Consider the following 23,212-nt stretch of genomic DNA (forward strand, 5'->3'; position numbering starts at 1 on the left):
TACAGCTTGACATAATCACACCAACCGGGGATGATGTTGTTATTGTGTTACCTACAGACTGTGTGTGTGGGTGTGTGTGTGTGTGTGTGTGTGTGTGTGTGTGTGTTTGTGTGTAATTTCCCTGTATACTGACAACTCTCCTTTTAATTCAGACAGAGTTTATAGTTTTCTGCTTTCTTTACTGACTTTTATTGCTCTTATTTGTGTGCCATACACACATTGAGTCTGTGCACATGTTAGTTATATCCAGCTCAGTTAGCGCGGAAAAAACCTTTAACCTGGCAACCTCGCATGTGAGCAGATGAGCTTTCGCTGCACGACGTGCACGACACAAACCCGGGTACAAACACCCAACGTGGTCACAATGCAGATGCACTTGTGGCGGTCTTGTGAAAGTCCAAGTCAAAGCGCTTGTATCCTTGTGGTTTGTTTTGCAGAAGAAAAGCTTGGAACAAACTGTACAAAACACAAGCTCACACACACACACACTCACACACACACTGTGGACATACTTGAATCCTTTCACTTGCTCACTGTTGATTACGTTATCACTGAATAAAAGCCAAGGACTTCTTGCCTCACCTTGTGCTGAATTGAAGGTTGTGTAAGCCAAGATGTGCGTCATCTGCAGGCTGTGCTGAACTGTAACTTCAGTTTGTATCACTCGCTGCATCGGGCATCTGTTTCATTTGATTTCACCTCAAAATGCATCACGCTGTTACATGATCGGCTTGGCTTTTTACAATTTGGCTTTCATTTCTGTCAATTTGACAACCATTCCTGTCAATAATATGCAACAGTATGGTTACAGTAGCTTCCACCGTACAAGAAACATGAGCAGCCAGATGATCAGGGTTAAAGTTAAAGTTAAGGTTAAGGTTAAGGATAAGTTTAAGGGATATATCCAGCTAAGCCAAACTTCTTTCAAAGAGAAAACCAAGGTGAATGTTAAAATTACCATCCAAACTGCCATCACAGTTTTCCTCTGCAACGATGGATTATTAATGACGCTCTGGGTGCGACTGCATTTGATTTACCTCCAGATGAAGCAGTCTCGACTGTCTCTGTGAACTGCTGATTTGAAAACTGTCTAATCATCCCAATAACTATAGGTTTATCTGTGACATTCAGGAGGATCGGTGATTCAGTTCAGAACACAAATGCTCGATATTTCATTTGGCTTCCAGTGCCTTATTCTATTATTACACAGCTGCGTGCGAGGTTTAATCACAGCTCGTATTTGTGTGATTGGATCAGTATTGGAACAGTCTATGAGTGTATACTTGACATTCAGGTCACAAAATGTAAGATTATGGTAAAAAAGACTGTAATATATGTACGAGTATTACATGAGGAGCAGCATGAGATCCACACAAGAATTCAACCTTTATCTTCAGAGTTGTTTAAAAGCCTTTTGTTTTAGCTGCCGGTGAGGGTGGAGACCATCAGAGCATCTGTCCAGATGGAGCACTCGGTCCCTGCTGGATGGCGCCACGTCAACCAAACTGAGAAACATAACGTTAGTCTTTCACCTGCTACCGCCAAATGATAGTCCTGGTACAACAAACTGCCAATTTTCCATCATCTGCCGTAAGTAGAAAGCAGGAAAACACAGTGATTTCTTCAGTAATAACTGTAAAAATGGCTTGAAAGGAGGGAGGAGAGGAAGGTAAAGGGTGAGAGGATTTCTGGATGAATGAAGGGCTCATTGTGATGAAACCACCTCTGACACTTTAAGCTATAAAGTATAAGCCAGTGATGTAGGAGGGGTTGCAGGGGCTCACAGACACAAAAAGAGACACACACACACACATAGTAAGCCACAAGTACCTACAGTCAAAGGAAAAGGGAAATATTATAAGACATAAATACTAAAAATTGGTAGAAACCAAGAAGAGCAGCTGAGCAGCTCCCTGATTGGAGGAGCTGACGGAGCAGCCAATAAAGTGCAACTAGCCGTGCAGCACAGGCATTAGCGGCACATCTGGGACGTGGGTTTGACCAATAAGAAAACCCCCCCGTTGTACAAACACCCAGATCTGAGTGCACACACACACACACACACACACACACAGACACATCACATGTACAGTATGTACCTAAGCCACAACTGGGCGCCATCTGGTGCGTTATACATAGTCCAGTCAGAAATTTAATGTATTTACATTCCAGGATGGAAAGAACATGCTTTTGTGGGAATTATGGGAACAGCTGGAAGATGTCTTTGACCAATCACATCGCTCGGACAAAGCCATGCTATATTTAGTTTAGCTAGGTTTGAATGAATACCACAACTACAGTCAATACCTGCATTTACAGCAGATTCTGGTTTTAATACGTCATTTGGGTGTTTAAAACAGTTATATTTGAAAGTGATGTTACGGCTGGTGATGCTCGTGACTTCCTGTTTATTACTTTTGGCTACAAATAATGACTTAATAGCAAAGTTATTGATGGATTTATAAATAGTAGGTGTCCTGGCTTCACAGTAGGTCTTCCTCAAACTGCCTGAAATCCAGAGTGTGGGCATCTGTCTCTGTTTTACTGCCATCTGGTCACCTCCCATCACAAGCATTTCATTGATGGCCACAACAAGCTCAGGTGAACATTATAGCAACAGGAAGTTATGGCATCCTCGATCCTTTCGGAGCATCTCTGCACCAATAAAACCTCTCACCGACACCAGCCCTCGAGCCCCGTTCAGCTCGCGTTACCTGGGACATGGAGTGAGTCAGAAAAGGCTGAATCTAATTAAAAATCTCATGTTTTAGAAGCAGATCCTTGTCCTGTGTGCGCATGTAATATGTCTGTTTCCCCCCGTGTGTTTCAATCCAATTGTCAACCACCAGAAGGAGTCGACATCTTGTTGACAGAAATGCTGTTAAAATCTCAATTCACACTGTAGTAATATAATAGTGCTATTCACAGGAGTCATCAAACACACACACACATACACACACACACACACCACACTTGAGCAGCATATTTTACCTTCAATCTCACATCTACACTATTTCTTTCCCGCGTTCTCTCTCTTTTTTGCACATGCTCCCAGTGGTGTGAAATCAACTCATCCAACAGTCTCTTTCATTTTCCACGGTGTTAGTCACAATGTCGTTCCCACAGGGACAGCCGCCTTTATTACTTTCACAATCCTGAGCAGGGAAAGTAATGATTCCTTTGGTTAAACTTCGGCAGGCTGTTTCGTTCTCTGTGATGAATTTTGGGATGAAAAAAAAAAAAAAGACACCACATGTGAATGAAAACCTGAAGATTTAAAGGCCTGGTTCACCCACACAAGTGCTTCCTGTTATTCTGATTCAAACGCCTCTTCGGCTGGAGTTGGGCAGCTCAAATCACCAAAATCAACCTGCCAGTGAGAAGGATGAAGGTGTAACTTAACAGGATACAAAGGGAGTTGTCAATCAAGTATCACGGTGCAATAGTTTCAAAATTTTATCTATAGGATTTGTATGTTTAAAACGTTCAAAAAATGAATAAATACTATCAACGGAGTGTGAAGAAGGACCAGTTCTGACGTTGTGTCAAAGATATCTTTGCACAGTGTTGCAGAGACATCTGCTGAAGTTAGCATGCTAACCAGCTAGCAGCAGCCCACCCTGTCTCGTGACACCACTTTGTACCTCAATGGGTGATAGTTCAATAGTTTGCTATGTCTCATAAGCACTCTTAGCTTTTTTAATCTAATAAATAAACAAAATAAAGTCAGAAAATAGCCAGTTGAGTCCTTCCTATGCCAAAGTAACCACAGACAACCACAAGTTAATACGGTCAATTACAGTTATTTAATGCATTGTTGATATGAAATTGATGGTTAGTGCAGCTTTTAGTGCAAGTGCTGGAACTAGTTAGTGCTGGTATAAAATAATAAGAGGGTGAAATTGTGCAACAGATTCTTCAAATCTTAAATTCAGAAGCTTCAAGCAACCAGCTTCCAGAAATATATCACAGGCTGGCCAAAGTTTGGTGGATCAGCAGCACCGATAGGACAAGTTTTTGGCTCAGGCTCCCTTCAGGACTCTGTAGTTAAGAGGAATATTGGCTGAGCAGCACATACATCAAGGGAAAACCCATTTGTGAAACCCTTTCTGAGAGGGTGAGATCTCTCTCTGATTGCTTGTATTTCACCGCTCGACGCACCCAGAGCACCCATTGTTGTTGTTGTGCTCGTGGTGTTGCTGTTGACACATCAACCGTGCTTTAATGGAATTTCTGACAGCAGCAGTGAGGGAAATATGGACACACACACACACACACACACACACTCGAATGTAAGTACACACACTTACAAAAGAGTTGACGTGGATTAGAAAGAGGTTCGTGCGCACACTCAAATACACAGAGGAGTTGTTTGGAGGAGCCTCCTCCCTCTCCCTCTCCAACGCCGGCGTGTCATAACTTTTAATCAAAGCGAAAATAAAAGTCGGTATCGGCTGTTGTTTTATTGGCAAACACAGCGAGAGACAGAGGAGAAGGTACAGAGGGAAACAGCGGCGTACAGACGCAAAGCCAGATCTAAAATATTAAGACGGCGTTTCAATCAGGAGAGACTAAAATGACGAAAATTCATTTATTTTTATGCCCCTATGATAAAATAAACTCAACAGTAGTGACTCACTGGGTGGAGCAGATATTTGACGTATTTGATGATGACTACAACTAACAACAGCCACCATTTTGCTACTGCATCTCTGTTGTTGGACAAAGATGCCAAACCGCTCATGATATTTGGAAAACAAGGCCGTTCGGTGTGAGCTGCAATTCTAAAAGAAAAGGTTTCTCACGCAGCAAAGCCAGAAAGTGCAGAGAAATCACTAAAAAAGACGGAAGAAATATCAAGTGTCCCAGTGAGTTTACTGTACTGGGCGTGCTGGAAACCATCAGGCAGTACCACTGATGAAGTATTACGAGAAACAACGAGAAAATCAATAACATTACCAGCAGCACTTCGTCCATTATCCACAACCTCAGCACCACGTACAAATACTCTGTTTATTGTCGTGATCCAGTGTAGTTGATCCCAACAGAGCCTTTTCAATTATGTTTGTAAAACACATTAGCAGCAGCACAAAGAGCCTCACCACGTGACAGATGAAGATCGTGTCGAGTGTTTGTGCGTCTGATTGTGTTTGCACAGAAACGTCCAGGCAGGTTCATACAGCAGCTTGTCGCGTACGCTTAACATGGAACGGAAATGTGTACAAATACTACAAGGAAAGTAACAAACACTTAAACACACAACTTAACGGAGCAAAGAGCCGAAAGGAAGCAGGTGAAGCTCGGGACTTTTCCTCCTCCGTCTCCGTCCGTCTCTCTCTTATTATCATAAAGCATTCGGTGCAGTAATTAATCCAGTTTCCTCGGATTACACTCCGCGTTTCTTCCCTTAATTATAACACACCAAATTGGAAAAGCTGGGCGGCAAAACTCGGCCCCAGTTTCCCCCGAAACGCCGCGAACACAGCGTTTACATTCACTCGAAGCAGAACTTGTTTTGGTCAATGAATAAATTATATGATAAATGTAGATGGAAGCGCAGCTGTTAAATAAATTATGACGATGGCTCGCAGCCGTCGGCTCCACAAATGGATCCGACTAATTGTATAACGGCTGTAAAGACGTGAAATTCCTCCTGAAACGAGCTCCAGAAGTTTCCGCCGCGTGCATATTTCCCACTTGTTGCATCGCCGTCGGGTCGGAGATCACCACATTGCAGAGTGCATCATTCCCCTCTCATAAATAACACGAGCGTTAGCTAACCTTTAAGCGAGGAGCGCCGCAGCTATGATAACAGATCGGTGGAATTTACCTTTTCTTTATTGTTTGGGAAGTCTCCAGCTCAGGGAGGCTGTCCCGATTCTTTCCTGACATTTCTAAAGTTCAGCTGTAATCTGTCTTCTGTCTCTTTCCATTTGTGCTTTAATTAATCTCTTCGGACCGGAGGGCGCCTCCAGGATCGCTGCTTCATGTTCACTTCAAACCTCTTCCCTTTGTGTTTCATTCACTCTTTATAGTATGTGTGTGAGTGATACCGGCTGCTTAATGTATGGGGGGGGGGGGGGGGGGGGGTCTGTTTCTGATGAACAGCCAAGAAGCCTTTCAGGAAGCATAATGAGTTTCTCCTGCTGTGTGTGTGTGTGTGTGTGCGCCACGCGTGGTCGAGTGGTCCTGTTTGCGAGTGCGCAGCTCCGTTTTTTCCTTGAAGTAGCGCTGACAGCAATGAAAAATGCTCAATTTTCATTAACTCGCTTATCGACTCCGAGTGACGTTTTCCCATCCCTCCTCAATCCCTCCGTTCACCTCCTTGTTCACCTCCCCTCCCCCTCCGTCCATGTGCTCCCTGTGGGGTTAAGAATACAAATTGCGCAGTGAGACTCCAGCTGTATGAACTTTAAGGCACTAATTAAACATCAATATGTCAAATTACCTGCAGGACCACAATTGAGGCAATTTGCAGCCTGTGTCTAATTGTAGTGGTATTATTACTGCTGTTACTGCGTTTTAAGGTATACTCGGTGTCATTTAAATCCTGCTGCTTGCTGTTATTTAAAGTTAACCCAGATAGTTTGCTCACAAGGCCCATTTTGCAGTGCTCGAAGTAGTAATCCTCAAGTAAACTTTGCAGTAATACACCTTTCAAATACTCCACTGCGCAATATCACAAGTAAATGTCTTGCATTCAAAATTTCTACTGAAGTAAAAGTACAAAAGTGAAAGTACTCTGGCCACTGTCAGTGTTATATTGGTGGACAATTATTAAAGAGGTAGCAGTACTTAAATTTTGATTATTTATGATACTAATACTTCATGAACTGGTCCACGAAGTCCCCGTTTTGTGAGTAAAGTCGTAATCTGAGAGGTAACTGTTAGTGTAAAGTAAATAAAATGAAGTAAAAAGTACAGTATTTGCGTCTGAAATATAGTGGAGTAGAAGTACAAGATATATTAAAATAGCAATACTTCAGTAAAAATGCCTCAATTTACTCAAGTATATGTGCTTAGTTACTTCCCACCGGTGCATTCAGTGCATGTTCTGGTGTTTGATCATGTTGTTTTAACATTGCAGGCGTTCAGATTTCCATTTTCTCTGAGCGTTTCACGAACTTCTCGTCAATGCCGGCTCAAACTCTGAGGGTCAGAGTTCGTTCTTGACTTTGGTGACAGCAGTAGAGAAAATAAATCTCATCTGAGCTCTGCCTTTCAATGAAGAAGCTGCACTCAAAGCACTTAAAGCGCTCGGGAAAGGAAGTTAATTGAAACGTCCCTGATTCCCCAACAGCCGGGTGACGTCGTGCGATACGATCGAAAGCTCCAGCTACTAAACTGACCTCGGCTGCTGCTGCCTCCAGGATCAACAGTGAGCTTTGAACCTCTGCTGACAGCTTCTGTTTCGATGGGTTTGGCACCTTCGGCTGCTGTCTGTCACATCAAGTGCGTTTTATCATAAAGCAGCAGCGTGTGAGGGACTATTTCCAGCAGTCACTGTGCTCCCTTGTGTCGTCTTTTGCCATCTTGGGACCCTTTTGGAAATAAGTGTTTTCCTATAGATTCTTCTTCTGTGTCCGGTGATCCATCAATAAATGAAATCAATCCATCAATACACTAAGTCCACAGCCATGCTCTAGCAGCTCGGTGACCTTGTAATTGGGCACAGAGGTGCTTTGAACTAAATGCTAACGTCAGCGCGCTAACATGCTCGCAAAGGCAATGCAAACTGATGTTCAGCAGCCAGTGTTTGCTCGGTCCGCAGTCTTAGCTTATCACGTCAGCATGCTAACGTAGGCTAATTAGCGCCTTAAAAAACAGCTGACAATGACCAGACTTTAGCATTCAGATCCGTTTACCTTTGGATTCAGGGTCAGTATTAGACTGATAGCAAGAGTAGCCATTAGCCTGTAGCTACTAAGCTGAAACCAATGGAATGTAAAGCATCTGACGTGCCTACAGAATTAAAAACCAGTGTTTAGCCAAGTTGCACGCAGTAGCCTTTAGTGTCTTTATGAGACTTTCAGCTTCATCCATGATCGGTCTCGCTCAGATGCTAAAGGGGACCCGGCCTGATGTGGCTCTGCTTCGTTTATTCTCCCGTTAATCATTCACTTCTCGGCCCTGCGTCCTTAAACTTTCTTCCTGAGGTCTCACCGTCTCTGCCTGTGTCCTCACTTCTTATTCTTTTGAATATAAAGGCAGTGAAACTCCGTCGCTGTGATCCATGGATATTCTTCTTCTTTCACTCCCGCTGCTGTCGTTCCCTCGCTTCCATTCATCTCGCCGTCTCTCTAGCTTCGCCGATATCGTCCGCGTCCTTTGAATCTGAGTCCCACACTCTGGCTCTTTCTCTTTCCCCTTTCTCTCTGTCTGTCTTTCTCTCCGCGGCGCCCGAAGGCTCGTCTCCTCCTCTTCCTCTCTGGCTTCCTGTGTGGCTCAGTGCGTATAATCTTCAGCCTCTCTGCCGACTTAAAGGACGCTCTGTTCTGTCCTCCGTCGTGTCTCAGAGCGAACACGCTGCGATCTGTTATCTGCCTGTCCAATTTCACACGCTGCATTGTAAATGCTGCGACGCATCAGCGCGCGCACACACACACACACACACACACACACACACACACACGCACACACACACACACACACACACAGAAACAGCCATAATACACACACACACACATCCAGAGCTGCACATTATTTTTTTTTTTAATCTTTTGCATCCTTCTTTCTTACAGTCCTTCACAGCAGTTGACACACTCAGTATATTTGACTCACCCATCCCCCTCTTTGTCTCCGACACACACACACACACACACACACACACACACACACACAGATGGAGGGATTATGTGGTATCACATTAGCAGTGCTGTTATTTGTTAATGGCCTTTACATCATCCAGCAGAGAACAAACTTTGCCACTTTGACTCTTTAAACACATTCATCCTTCTGTCTCTCTCTCTGTACGTCTCCCGGTGTGTCTCACTCTCTCCCTGTCTCACTCTCTTCCTGTCTCACTCTCTCTCTGTCTCACTCTCTTCCTGTCTCACTCTCCCCTCGCACATCTTTGCGCTTCCTGTGTTTTTTCATGAAACTGTTGCACAAGTTTTCTGAAATTTCCGCCTTGTTTTCCATCCACTGCCTTAATGTGAACATATTCAACAGGCCGGGATTAATAACTCTGGCACGTCACTGCGTTTCAGTGCTGCTTTCCACATAAGATGTTCGTGGTTTTCTTTATTTTTCTGAGCCAATTTGCCCGTAAATCCACACATATCTCAGCTAGTCTTTAGCAGCTAAAGCTACAAGCTGCACGGTCATAATAAGCTCTCTTTTACAGCCTCTCTCACTGTTCGCGCCTCTTTTTGTTTATTCCAGTTTGATCCACTAAACATATTTGTTTGTTGATAATCTAGTTGCACAAATCAAATCTCTCGTTTTCTCACATCATAAGCAGAAGAGGTTGAGCTTCCCTCTGCGCTCTAATGAAAACTTATGACACTGCAGCTCCGAGACTTGCTTGTTTTGTTCCCCGCTCACAATCCCTCCGCTCATTAACTCACTTACTCTCATCTGAGCGTCTCTCTGCTCAACCTGAAGTTTTATTCAACATCTTTTTCCATCTTTTCTTTATTAATAACTGAGGTTCAGGGAGACTGAATTACCTGAAGAATATCTGCATCCAAGCTGAAACATGAGAGTCTGAGACTGTAAATCATTTGCAACAGCCGCCCGTCTTTACGGGCCATCGTGAATACACAAATCATCCAATTAAACTGCATGCAATCAACTTTACTTGCAGTAATATGAGGCTTACAGGCCTCTGAATACTTGTACGCAGTATAATGGAATCCAAGAAGACAATCCTGCAGAATTAACAATATTTTCTTGCTGGTGTTCTTGATTATATTACTGCTACTAATGATCCTACTTAATTTTCTTGTTTGTCTCTACTGTAATATTTGGAGCTAGAGGGGTAATATACTGGGATGAGCTGATGGAATTAATGCATTTTTATTGTCTAAATACTGCATTTCTGGATCTGTGGAGTCAGAGTTTGCTGTTTTAAAGTCTAATTACTGTAAGTGTACCTGTTATTTTGTCCTCTCAGTACTTTAAAGACATTTGATATTGATTTTACATTCTTTAAATTATATTGTACCTGTGAGTTTGGGATTTTTTTAATTGTCTTTTCAGCCGTTTTCCTCCATCGTCCTCCCATCAAACCCCACCCAGCCCACCCCCCTCGTCCCCGTACGCCGCTCCATCTGTGCACTCCATTAGGTGGCCTCATGGCTTAGTGGCCCGCTTGCCGCCGAGGCACAAAGCGTGGTTTTAATGCAAGACCTGCATCAGATAGTGTCACACACCAGGGTACTTTTGTACACAAACATCACCTTCTGGGGCTTTTTAATGTCGGCAGCAACGTTGCTCTGAAATCCCTCGTGGCAGCATGTTCTCTTTATGTTTGTATAAACAGAATCATGCAGCAGGTTTAGAGATGAAAGTGCTGCAGATAAATGTAAAAAAATCAACCTCAGCGCCGACTTTTATGTCAAATTACTACACTTCTTCTATCAGTCATCTCACCTCGTGTTGCTTTTCTGCTGTCTGTTATTTTCTGTAAGCGTAGAAACAAATTTCTCAGTCAAACGACTGACTGTTACCCTGAACTTTAATATAAAATATATGAGCTTAGATTCCCGAAGTCAGGCCATTTTTTATTTTTTACTAATTAGTTAGACTTTACACTCATTTCATAACAACTTCCTGATCACTTTCAGGACATTAACTGAAAAGAAGTGAGTAATTTGGTCGCGATTAAAGAGAAAAATGTGACAAACCTCAATTAACTCAGCATTAATTCATTCTAATTGATTGCTCATGCGACCTTGAGGGTCTTTAAAGTCGCAGTCCTTTAGGATTGTAGGCACTGGGAGAACTACTGCACTGAAAAGGTGAATGTAAATACAACGAATGCTAATGCAGAAAAAATGGCAACCAGAAATAGTTTAAAAATTGGGGTTTTATTTCATGGAAATTGTAATTTGAGGTCAGAAAAATATGAAATTTGTGCACAGGCTAACATACCACACAGCATGAGGGATAAAATTTGTGATAATCCAAGAAATTATATCAGATTTTTGTTGTTACACATGAGCTCAGTTTGTCATCTCCCAGTTTTTCTTGTTGCTCCAAACAGAGTTAATTTAAGCATCGTCTAATATAACCATATGGAGTAAAGGGTGTCTGTTCAGTGTCGGCGTGCTCGCGTTGGATGAGAGAAACTGAGGATTAATGGTGGATTCACTTGTGTCGGTGTTGTTGTTGCCGGTGTGTGGGTGTGTGTAGGAGCCACTGTGGTTTCAGGAGGTTTTCAGTCACTTTTAACCTCAGTTTTGATCTGAAAGGCTTCACAAAACGGCATCAAAAGTCAAAGTCTCCTCTCTTTTTTTTCCCTCCCTCTCCCTCCCTCTTCCTCTGCAGGCAGATGGGTGATGCTGATCCCTCGCTCCGGAGGTGTGGAGTGACAGATGACAGAGGGATTGATACAGCGAGAGAGAAAGGGAGAGGTAACGTCGGAAAGGGTCACCGCCGGCGGTAATGGAAAGCAGCGGCAAAGGTCAGGCACATCGATCGGGAGGCGAGGAGAAGTAAGTGACCAGATTTACTGATACTGGGATGACGGCGTCTCTCGCTCGCTCTCTTTATAGTCTGTTTCCTCTCGCTGCCTCAACTTTTCTCCAGCTGCAGCTCGCTTCCTCTCATTTCTGTCGCATCTCTTTCTTCATCACTCTGTAAAACACACACATGTTGTACAGGTGCTCGACCTTCTCCATATTTCCAGCTTCAAAGCTGCACTTGCAACGCTGCACAGCACTTTCTGCGAAGTCTTTGTCGCCTTAGCTTTAAAGTTTGCGTCTGGAGAAGATTTGCTGCTGCGACCACGGCGGTGACTCAGCACACGGTCAGTGCAATCAGCTCGTTCTGTTTTAAGTTGCTCTTGTGTGTCGGCTCCTGAAGTGATGCATTTCACACTTCACGCGGGTTTGGCGGTTTGTTTGGAATGAAAATGGGCAGAGCGCTAGTTGAGCAGATAATGAAATGAAAACCAGAGGATTTCATGGTTCTCTTGGCTTAAATTCTCAAGGAACCGCTACCTGCACGATGAAGCTCACCTGACAGATGGAAGGCACAGAGAGGCTCGTTTTTGGTAGCTAGGCTAATGCTGTGAAGGTAATGAGTGGACAAGTGCACAACGTCCAATGTCCCTCCAAAATATGATGTTTTCATGCAAGCATAACTTCTGGTTAATCAGATTGTGAAAAACATGTTTGTAGAACCCTTCAGTGCAGACTTTACTTTGCCTTTTCTGTGCATAATGCTAAAAAGAACAACAAACATCAGTCACAGTAATCACTTCTTACTGAAATGACTCCATTAGAAATGTGGTCATTGTGACCTGTTAGATGTTGGAGTGTTAGCTCACACGGCCTTTGGCATTGTAGATATCTAACAGTAAAATGCTAACACATTAGCCCACTAGCACTAGTGGTAGCTCAGTCAGTCATGTGACCTTTGCTTGCTGCTTGTATTGGTCCCTCCCTTCACATCAGGTTTCCCTTTCCAAGTCTTCATATTTAATATTTAACTTTTCGTTGTGTTTTGTGTTTGCACTCTTTACACTAATGTTACACACTTTTGTTGCTCCTGTCCTTGGAATCGGGGGTTTTACATCTTAACGATAAAACACAAATGAGTGATGTAAAGTCCAAGAAGTGATGGGATATGATTAAAAACCCCAGCAGGAGCTACTGTCTGCAGCTGATTTTGTCTTGTAAAGCAAATGAAGCACATGTCTGAGCAGTGAAACTGAGACAAAGCTCATCCTTTGTCCCATTATAAAACACTGTTGTCACAGAAGTTGGTATTTAATAATGTACCAACATGTATAACAGGTGGTGTTTGCGGATATGAAATATAAACCCTTGAACGCTAAGCTTCAAACCACACAAATAAAAGCAGTTAGTGCTGTTTGCCTTTATAGGGCAGTTTAATAAGAAGAAAATCCTTCCATCCCATTTCGCCGCCACCCTCTGCTGTTTTATCTCGCGGAGCAGAAATGGCTTAAACAAACACAAGTGCAGCAGCAATTTGTCCCCGCGGTGAAAAGCGAACGCGACGGCGGCGACATCTGCGCCTCAACCGGGCCTCCGCGGCGAGATCCTTTGTGAGTCTCCAGCCGGGCCGGCGTGACTCTGTCTGAGGAGTGGGCTGCAGAGCGTTGTGCAGCCACAACACCAATTATAATCTACAGATGATGCGATAGGTTAGCTGAGACATGCGCTCGCTCGGCGGGGCCTGTCTAATGTCTGGTTTGAAACTAATGAACTGTGTGTTTTCATGCCAGGTTTGAGGCCATGACTCAAAAGAAAAGGATGCTTTGAATAGCAAGTTGCCGTCCTGTGGAGTCCAAGGTTCGGCTAAATCCTGGCTGACTCTCAATCACTTCTCCTCTGTCTCTCCAGTCCTTTCTTCATCTAACCTCCCTCGTCTTCCTCCTCTCTCTCTCTCTCCTCTTCTTGGTGATGTATGGCTGCTCCATCAGACCAGTTTAATGACTCGCCTGCAGTGCTGTTTAGTTTCCAGTGAACTGTATTGATACGAGGCGATGGATAGGAAGCAGCCTGTCCGTCACACACCATTTCTCATCATCTGTTGTTCTTTCATTTTCATTTTTAAAGTGCAGGTTCACTGATCTCCAACCCAGACCTCATTATAATGTTGTTTACCATTATTTAGATTCATGCAATCACATTAAAAGCTTTAGTTTTGACCTCACTGCTCTGCTGTTTTATCGATTTTATGTTGCACAAAGCCCACGACAAATGATCAATAAATCTTGATAGAACGTGGTTTGCAGCCTCCTTTAATTGGGTAATGACATAATAATGATAATAATAGTAATTAGCTTTGTTTGTTTAGCAGCTATTATGCAAGAAAAGCGGCTCAAAGTGCTTTTCAACAAAGAAACCACATGCAAAAGGTGCAAGCATAAACTCAAAATGGCATCTAGAGAAGGAAACCGTGGAGCAGTAAGAAAGATAAAAATGTCATTATTTGTTGTCTAACATCAGAAATCAGAGAGCGCATAAAATCAAGTAATATACAACATTTTTAAAGACGTGCAGCAGTGCAGAAGTGCGAGGCAAAGCACAAAAGCTAGTTAAAGGCTAACGTGACGAGACACAGTTTTAGCTTTTTTAAAAAACACTGTGAGGAGATTTTGAATACCAATGATTAATATCGGACACTTAACTCTGTTTGATTGGTGTAACTTGAAGATTGAACACTGGATTTTCTGCCGCCGTACACCTGTAAAAAGGCAGAGAAGAAGACAGCTGTCGCACTGACGTCGTTAACACGTTAATAAACGAGCAGATGGCAGAGAGCCGCTGTTGTTTTATCAATCCACGTCAATGCGGAGGGAGTCGCCCATCCGTCACTCAACAGTATGAAGTGCAGATGCACACAAAGTGCACTGGAACTATATCTTTATATATCTTTACTATATGTTTGGAGTAGCTGGGCTCAGCGGCCGTGTACTGCGTGGATGGATAAACTGTAGTTTAGACCCAAGGGTGGCTGCGATCGTCTCATCTCGCTCTCGGCAAGAAAGTGCGTTCCTTTAATTATATCTAATTATTCCTGCAACCACAGAGGCTCAGAGACAGTCATATGAATCACTTTTACACAGGTCATGTGGGCGGTGGGGTAATGTGAGTTCTCAAATACTGTGTTTCAGTACCATTTTCAGGTACTTTACTTGAGTATTTCCATTTTATGCTTCTTTCCTCCCCTTTGGAACCAACACTTTTAACTACATGGACGACTCTACATCATGTTGTACTTTTTTTTTACTTTAAGTATATTTTGATGGTAATACTGTACTTTTAGGATTTTAAATGCAGTGTATTTGCTGTTATAATTGTTATTATTTTGTCATTTAGGTATGAGGATTTGTTGTGGATAACACAATGAATCTGCCCACACGCACATCCATCATCTGAATTAAGCATTGTGTTTGCACACAATCACACCTAGACGTTTAATTTATGCACACCCAAACGAAAGCACAACAGAGGCGAACGAATGCACTCCAACACACAATGAGATGTAATAAATTCACATTAAACAATACAAACGTTAACGTGCCCACACAGGCTGACAAAAATGCAAAGCAGGGATTTTATTACTCTGCTTATAGCAATGAGAGAACGAAGCTCACACACATTCAGAGTGCCTGGTGTACTCGGCTTGATAGTATCGAAGGCTCGCCGCCCACTAAACTCAGCTGGAGGCCTGAGTCCGTCTGAAGATGTGCTGGCGTTTTATCTCCAACACACACACACACACACACACACGCACACACACACAAAGAAGGAAGCGCACACACCCATTCATTTTTCATTCTTAAACATGCGCCCACAGATTCTGAAAAATCTCAGTTTTTCACTGTCTTTCATGCTGTCCAGCTGTTTATTCCATGCAAAGACATACATGCACACACACACACACACACACACACACACGCACACACACACACACACACACACACACACACACAGTGCAATCTGACCACGTATCCTTGAAAACTTCTATGAGGTGCTAAATCACTGAGCCAGCTGAGTGGTAAAGGTAAATAGAGAGGACAGCCAGTGGCTTTGCACACACACTGTGATGTGAGGTGTAAACATCAAAGCTGCTGTTTCACTTTATCTCCTTTAGTTTATCTTGAATGAGCGCAGTGTTTGACACTGGTAGTCATTCTCTCTCCCACACTTTTACTGGGAGCGCGGACAATGCCGTTAATCAGTCCAGTAAAGGAAGAATCGCTGAGAGGAAGAGAGTAACAAAGAAGGAGAGAAGAAGAAGAAGTGAGCGGCTGTGTTGACGGATTGGTGGCGATGGAGGAAGAAATGCAGGAAAGGTGGAGGGGAAGATTTAGACATGCACAAAAGGCAGCTTGGAAACTGAACAGGGATCCAGAGGGTTAAATGGAAGGTTGGAAAGATCAATGCATGCATTGATGTTAAGACTGTGAGGACGATGCAAGAGAGGAAGGTTTGATTGATTAAACTGATGATTAATGACTGGTTGAATGCAAGTTGTGCGCAGGAAGTTCAAAAGAAATGATCCTTTTTTTTAATTTGACTCCTTCTACAGATCAGCCTGATCGTCAACTCTGACTTGAAAGAAGAAAAGCCTCTTGCAACAGCTTGGATACGTCTGACGACGGCAGGTGGTCGTCTGTTGAATGCAGCTGCTAGAACTGACTGATACTCACTGGAAAACCAGCTAGCAACGATCTGGCAGCGGGAGCAGTCAGCAAGCAGCAGCCATGGATATGTTTAAACCAGTTTTCAGCTCTCAATCAGAAACTCTTAAACTCCCAGCTCCACCAAGACGTGGATGTGACTGAACGCCACAAAGCAGCACAGGACATATTGGCTCAGCGTACACCTTGAGAACTCGTTGCCAATGACTTATTGGCAAGAAATGAGAGATCCGAACTCCAGGGAACAATTTGAGGCTGTTTGCAGCTAGCAAGACTTTACTGGAATATAATCAAGAACACTTGTAGCTAGTTCCACCCAATCCCCTCTTCCCTGTCACGCCCCATGCCCAAAGTTGCTTCCTCCCTGTTTTTCCCTTTCCCCCTTATCTCTCTCTCCACCTTCTTCTTCGCTCTGCTGGTGAAGAAGAAGGTGAATTAAAACTCCCCTTTGAGCCTCCAATAGGGTAAGGGTCTCTCTTTGGGATGGGCGACCCAGCGAGGGCTCTTCTTGGCGGGTTCAGCACCACCACTTCTTCCCTGGAGGTTGGAGGTCGGATGGCTTGGCCAAGCAACAACCCCCTGGACCTCAACCAAACCCTGCCATGGGGGCTTGGCCTTGGAGGCAGCGGTGGAGCTGCGGCAGCCATGAGTGCCGGGCTGGACAATTTTACCCAGGAGTCCGTCACCAGAGCGGTGATGAAAGAGAAAAACTGGCCGGCGCTGCTCATACTCGTCATCATCGCACTGACAATCGGTGGCAACATCCTAGTGATCCTGGCAGTGTCGCTGGAGAAGAAGCTCCAAAACGCCACCAACTTCTTCCTGAGGTCACTGGCGGTGGCGGACATGCTCGTGGGCATCCTGGTCATGCCGATCTCCCTCATCAACATCCTCTATGGTGAGTGTTGCAACTCAGAAAGCAACTCTTTGCTTTTGTTGACATGTAAGGTAGGAGACTAACACACATGCAGCAAGCAACAAACACGATTTTCCCCCCATAGAGAACAAAATTACAGAAACATCTTACAATAGCAGGAAGATACTCCTCAGAGAACAAAAGATGCTGTAGAATACATCTTCAGCAAATGTAGTTTCATAACTAAATACTTTTTGGGTCGGTTCATCCAAATCAAAAGTATTTTCTCACTTCACCCGTCGTGCTATCTAGCTGTGCAGATACTTTTATTGATTTTCATTCTTTAGCTTTTGTGGTATCTGCCTCTGAGATTTCTGCCTCCGCTCCAACACAATGGAAGCAAATTAAATTCAGTGTGTTCACATCAACACGAAATTACTTTCAACAGTGCGGCCATGCTCGCGGCTCTGCGAGGCTGCGCTTGAACACGGTCGTGCTAACGGGCTCGCAATGACACCGTTAACATGATGACGCTCAGCAGGTAATGTTTATCGTGTTCTCCTTCCCAGCGAATCATATTAGCATGCTAACATTTGCTAATTAGCACTGAGCTCAAAGTACAGCTGTGACTGATGGGAATCTCATTAGTTCTGCAGGTATTTTGTTTCAAAACATCATCAGATCCTCCCCAAAGTATTACAGTTCTTCCTGAGGGAGGCATGAACGTCACTTTCATGGCAACCATCCAGCACTTTAAGAGACATAGATTGTTGACTTGCTGGTGGCACTAGAGGAAAAACCAGGGGATCACCAAAGTCTGAGGGTTTGTCTGAGCCAAACGTAGTGTCATCAGTCATCAGTGTAGGTTTTAAACTATTGGTTTGTGGTTATGCAAATTCAGATACAGCGATGGATCCGTCAGCTCGCCTCGTCGTATCCATCATGCACCTGATCTCCTGCTCTCCACAGAAATTAATAGGATCTGTCCACTTGACATCCATCAGTGCGTCTGAACCAGGCGGGTCAGTTGCTCCAATGTGCTATAAGTGCTTGCATTGATTTAGTTCTTTACAACTTCTTCCATTAATCATAAAAAGACAGAATCATGCGGATAAAGCTCACCCAATTCTTAATCAATCTCAGGCAGCGACCCACCCACTCGCCAGTTATTGCCAGCACACTGTGACATGCACCCTGTCATTATTTCAAAACATTTCTCAGTGCAATTATTGAAATGAGTATTGCTTCTCTGAGACGCTGCACACTGTAATGCTACAAGTGATTCAAGAGCAGGAGGATGCCAACTTCATAATTGCAATATCATACCGGCAATCCTGCTTACAATACCCCTGCGGCACTCTGCATGAAAGCCTGCATTAGATTAATAAAATGTCTGATTGTTATATGGTAGGCTGTAAATTACATTTCAGACATAAATTAAAGAGAGGCTGCCGTCCTTTAACATTTCAGGCATGTCTCTACATCACCACAAAGGAGAGGTTAATTTCTTACTGTGCACCTGAAAATGTGAGAGCTGGCCTTTGCAGCTTTCGGCGACAGTAATCCTCGTCGATGCCCACTTTTTTTTTTTTTACTTCTAGGAACTCAGAGCAAAGCTTTCTTATTCATTTATTGCATGTGTTGATAGAAAAGAGGTAGTTTCACCATTGCAATTGGTCAGGGAGAGCGCGGGTCAGAAAAGAGCAACAAGGGAAGGTCAATCGAAAACAAGGTCAAATGAGATGTGACAGCCTTGACGGCCACATATGAATATGTTGACTCGACCAGGCCGAGAAATGTGGAAAATAGATGTTTATTCTCGGCTGGGGATGAATGATTCGCGGTGTAATTCGGACTGTCGCGCGACTGACAGTGACGTTGAGGTGAGAAGTGTCCTCGTTTATCAGCCGGCGTCACGCGTGGTCATTTTGTGTCTCTCGGAGAAAACATTTTGATTAACTGGGCGCAAACAGCGACGGCGTATGAGCCAAACGGTGTTGCCTGGGAGGAAAATGTGAGTGAGTTTAGCAGCGAGACAGCTGAGGAAGACAGACATGGAAAAGTCAACAGAGACGGTATCTCGACAGGTTAAAAATGTCGTCAGATGGAGTTTGGGGGATTTTTGTGCACATTACAATGATTTCAGGCTTTCTTATTTTTTTCCATTTCTGCTAGCAGACATGACTAAAATCTAAACACAGCCCTGAGCACAACTTGTTCCTGTATATGACATGCGGCAGCTTTTAACCATTCACACACACTCACACAACGACGGCACAGCATCAGCGGCAATTTGGGGTTCAATATGTTGCCAAAGGATACTTCAACATGAAGACCGCCGAAGGTTTGAAAGCTGGTGTTTAGGAAGCAGAGAGGGTCTAAAGAAAGGCCGGACTCAGCTGCATTATGGAAGATCTTTTGTCGCTTGACTCATACAAGGGATTAAAAGTCAGGAAGTCTCGGCCTCTGACTTCTGTCTCTTGCAAATCCCCCAGATTTATGAAAAAGCGGCGCTGAATCACTGGATTACCACTTTAAAGCAGCTACTCAAAACAAAAAAAAACGATAATCAGCAGATACGTTTATGCAGAAATGGATCGTTAAGAGCTGAAGAGATGCAGTTGTGGATCTATGTAAACATTTTAAGTCTCGTCTCGTTTCGCCCTGCAGCTCGTTTCCATCCAAACGATCCATGTCTGCTCCGTCGCTGCATCCTTCAGGAATACTAAGCAGGGCGGGAGGCTGATTGCTGCTTAATGGGCCACGTATGGTCAACGGACGCTCGCTCGCTCTGTTAGTCCGAGCTGCCGCCGCTGATTGCTCCGACGTTAATCAATGTTTCGCACAAACAAGCGACAGCACGGCGAAAAATGAAACAGTGATGAGTCTTTTTCTGTCTCTGTCTGTCATTTATATACACTGCAAGCACATACGCACAGAGCCCGGATCTGTTTGCACTGTTACCCATCACACTGGTACTTGACTGCATTGATCCCCACGGCTGGCTGAGTGATAGACATACACGCACACACACACGCACACACACACGCAGGCACGTCACAGAATGTTCTTACAGGATTCAAATCGTCAATGAATCATTCGCGATCCAGCAATAACGACGATGACAACGATTGTGATGATGACAAGCATGAGAAAAGATGATGTGGATGGTGATTTGGCAACTTCTTGTCCACGCACACACACACACACACGCACACACACACACGCACACAGTCTTCTGTCTGCTGTCACACTCAGCTTTTGCCAAGTGCATTTGAATTTCTTGAATTGGAAGAATTGATGGAGGCTCAGCTCGCAAATATAATCAGCACACACACGCGCATTTGTCCCCATAAGGAAGGCAAGTCCCCCACATGTGTTACACATTATATATTCCCCAACCCCTCACCCTAACCACCACAACTAAATGTCTAACCTTAACCCAGCCTAAACCTAATTCTAACCTTACCCTTAAAACCAAGTCTGAAACCTGAAAACAGCTTTTTGAAAACCGTCTGAAAACCGGTGAAAACGTCCTCACTTTCCAAAAATACCCTGAACCTCGAATATACTCTCACAAAGATAGACGTACGCGTGCACACACAGGCCGGCTATTAACAACCTAAAATATGAGTTAAAGGATCCTCAGACAGAAAAATGATCTAAACATGCTGATGAAGTCATGTTTGTGCAATAAATCTCCGCAAATGTCGTAACTCCATTCGACCTCCGCCGGGTTCACACGCCGTCGCCGCGTTGTCCACCGTCAGACACACACATGACCTCACTGTGTGTTGTGAAGGATGTAAATGGGTGGAAATGTCCGCACGCAGCGTGTATGGCAGGAGCAGATTACGTAAGAATGGCTGAAAGTCCTGCAAGACAAACGCAAACGTGGACATACAGCAAGCTGCACGTGTACGACGGGTTTGGGCACTTCAGATGGTTCGCAGAGTCAGACTGGGAATACTGGAACATGCAGCCATGAAGGGAAACAAGTAAGAAAAAAATTAGCATGAACTATGGTGAAAATATGTATGTGTGTGTTTGCAGGTTAGCATCAACTCTAGATCTAAGACTGAGAATAAAAGACATTCTGACTCCAAATGAACTCACTCGTCACATAACTGCTCAACACGAACCAGTTCAGATTTCTTTGGCTCGTTTCCTTACCTGGCTCCTCTATCGGTGATAAAACATAGACGTGATAAAAAACACTGATAATATATGAAGTGAGGAAATTGACATAAACTCAAAGAAGGCAGAGCAGAATGTATCTCACCTCAAAATCTCCAAACGTAAAGCAAAAACACAAATATCTTCGATTTTCGAGAACAGAGGAAGGAGGTGTTGTAAAATAAGATCAGATCTGAACACAGAGGGCAGGATGGAGGAGTGATGAAGAAAATGAGACGGATGAGGAGCCGCAGAGAGGGAGATGAGATCTCATGGACTCAATTAGGACACACACACACACACAGGAACACACAGGAACACACAGCCTAAAAGTATATGACCTTCAAGGCCAACTCAATCAAAGCAGAGCGCTCAAGGCTGTTTCTCTGCATGGAGCCCGGCCTGGAAACACACACACACATACACACACACACACACACACACACACATACACACACACACACACACTGGCTGATTAAAAAACACACATGTACAAAAACATACACACTCGTTGACGCTGCACTCCTGACAGTGGATTAATATGAAATGTGTCACCTCTGCTTTAATGAGAAACAGAAGCTTGTCACCAGCTGAGGGTCTGTAATGTGAAATACAGTGAGAGCCGGAATGGAGCCGGACATTGAACTGCACAGAGGACACGTTTCAAAGTGGACGTCTTTAATGGAAAACGATACTTGCTTCTGTGATTTTCATTAAATTCAAAGACCTGAAGAACAATCCTGCGAAGGTTTCCTCACTGCGCTCTGGCTCGTTGCTTTATGCACCACTTTTATGTCTTTCGCAAATGTGCAACAGATAATAAACATCGTGCACCACCGTTCAGTGCCAAAGCAGGAAGTAATGAGCCCTTAGATGTACTTACAGTATTAAAAGTACTCAAAGCATAAACATGTCTCCTGTGACTGTTAAGTGTTTATATATTAGATTATTATTAATTACACATTGATGTAAAAGCTGGTTGAGGCGGAGCTCATGAGCTTGTGATTATTTCCATTATGGATTCATCTGCTGATTATTTGCTCCATTAATCAACTGATTGCTTGGTTTGTGAAAAGCACAATTACCCAGAGCCCAAAGTGACACCTTCACAGTGCTTATTGCATCCAACCAAACCTCAAAATCATCACCAGCACATTAAAACAACCAATTACAAAGAGAGCAGCAGTCCTCACACGTGTGAAACTTAACAGATTGTAGAAGCTCTTTGTGCTCAAACATTTTGATTTTAAAGTAACTACAGCCGTCAGATAAATGCAGTGATGGAGTAGAAGTAGACAGGTGCATGAGAGGACTGAAAAGTACTTCAAATTTGTACTTAAGTACAGTGCTTGAGTTAATGTACTTACCTACATTTGACCACTGGTGGAAATGAAGAGTGTTGTGGTGATGGTTGGGTGTGTAGCCTGTCTGTTAAAAATGAATTTACATACTGTATATATATACTTTTACTCAGGTACTGCACTTTTACAATGCATAATAAATGCAATAAAATGGATTAGCGAGCTCAAAGAACACATTTTGCTTGTAGACACTGCAGTTACTCAGTGATTATCCTCCGGCAGAATGCAGCATCTGCATATTAATCATAATCAATAATCAGCCTAAAAGCGCTGCAGTCCTTCGATCTGTTTGTCATCCAGCCTGAAAACTTCAAACCCTTTTCCCTCAGCGTCACTGCTTCTGGGGCGACTGCACTCTGCGTCTGCAGGGCAGTAAAACACGGAAATAAATAAATAAATAAAAGAAATACTGACGCATCAGACTCCTTAAAGCCGCGTTTTCCATTAGCACATGCCCAGCTAACGTGGCTCGAA

At 43.6% G+C, this 23,212-nt stretch overlaps 1 protein-coding gene across 2 annotated transcripts in view; it reads left to right on the forward strand.

Annotated features, from left to right (window-relative positions):
* htr2cl1 (5-hydroxytryptamine (serotonin) receptor 2C, G protein-coupled-like 1) overlaps positions 1-23,212 on the forward strand; it is a 120,959-nt gene that overhangs the window by 75,660 nt on the left and 22,087 nt on the right. The window contains exons 3-4 of one of the 2 annotated variants that reach the window (XM_076724927.1): positions 11,494-11,660; positions 16,234-17,243. In XM_076724927.1, the coding sequence (XP_076581042.1) occupies positions 16,829-17,243 (415 nt within the window). In that variant the 5' untranslated portion in view covers positions 11,494-11,660; positions 16,234-16,828. Of the gene's footprint in view, positions 1-11,493; positions 11,661-12,238; positions 13,485-16,233; positions 17,244-23,212 lie in introns of those variants that run through there. The other variant, XM_076724928.1, reaches the window with a different exon arrangement.

The sequence above is a fragment of the Chaetodon auriga genome, chromosome 24 (genome assembly GCF_051107435.1).
Source record: "Chaetodon auriga isolate fChaAug3 chromosome 24, fChaAug3.hap1, whole genome shotgun sequence".
In the NCBI taxonomy this organism is placed as follows: Eukaryota; Metazoa; Chordata; class Actinopteri; order Chaetodontiformes; family Chaetodontidae; genus Chaetodon; species Chaetodon auriga.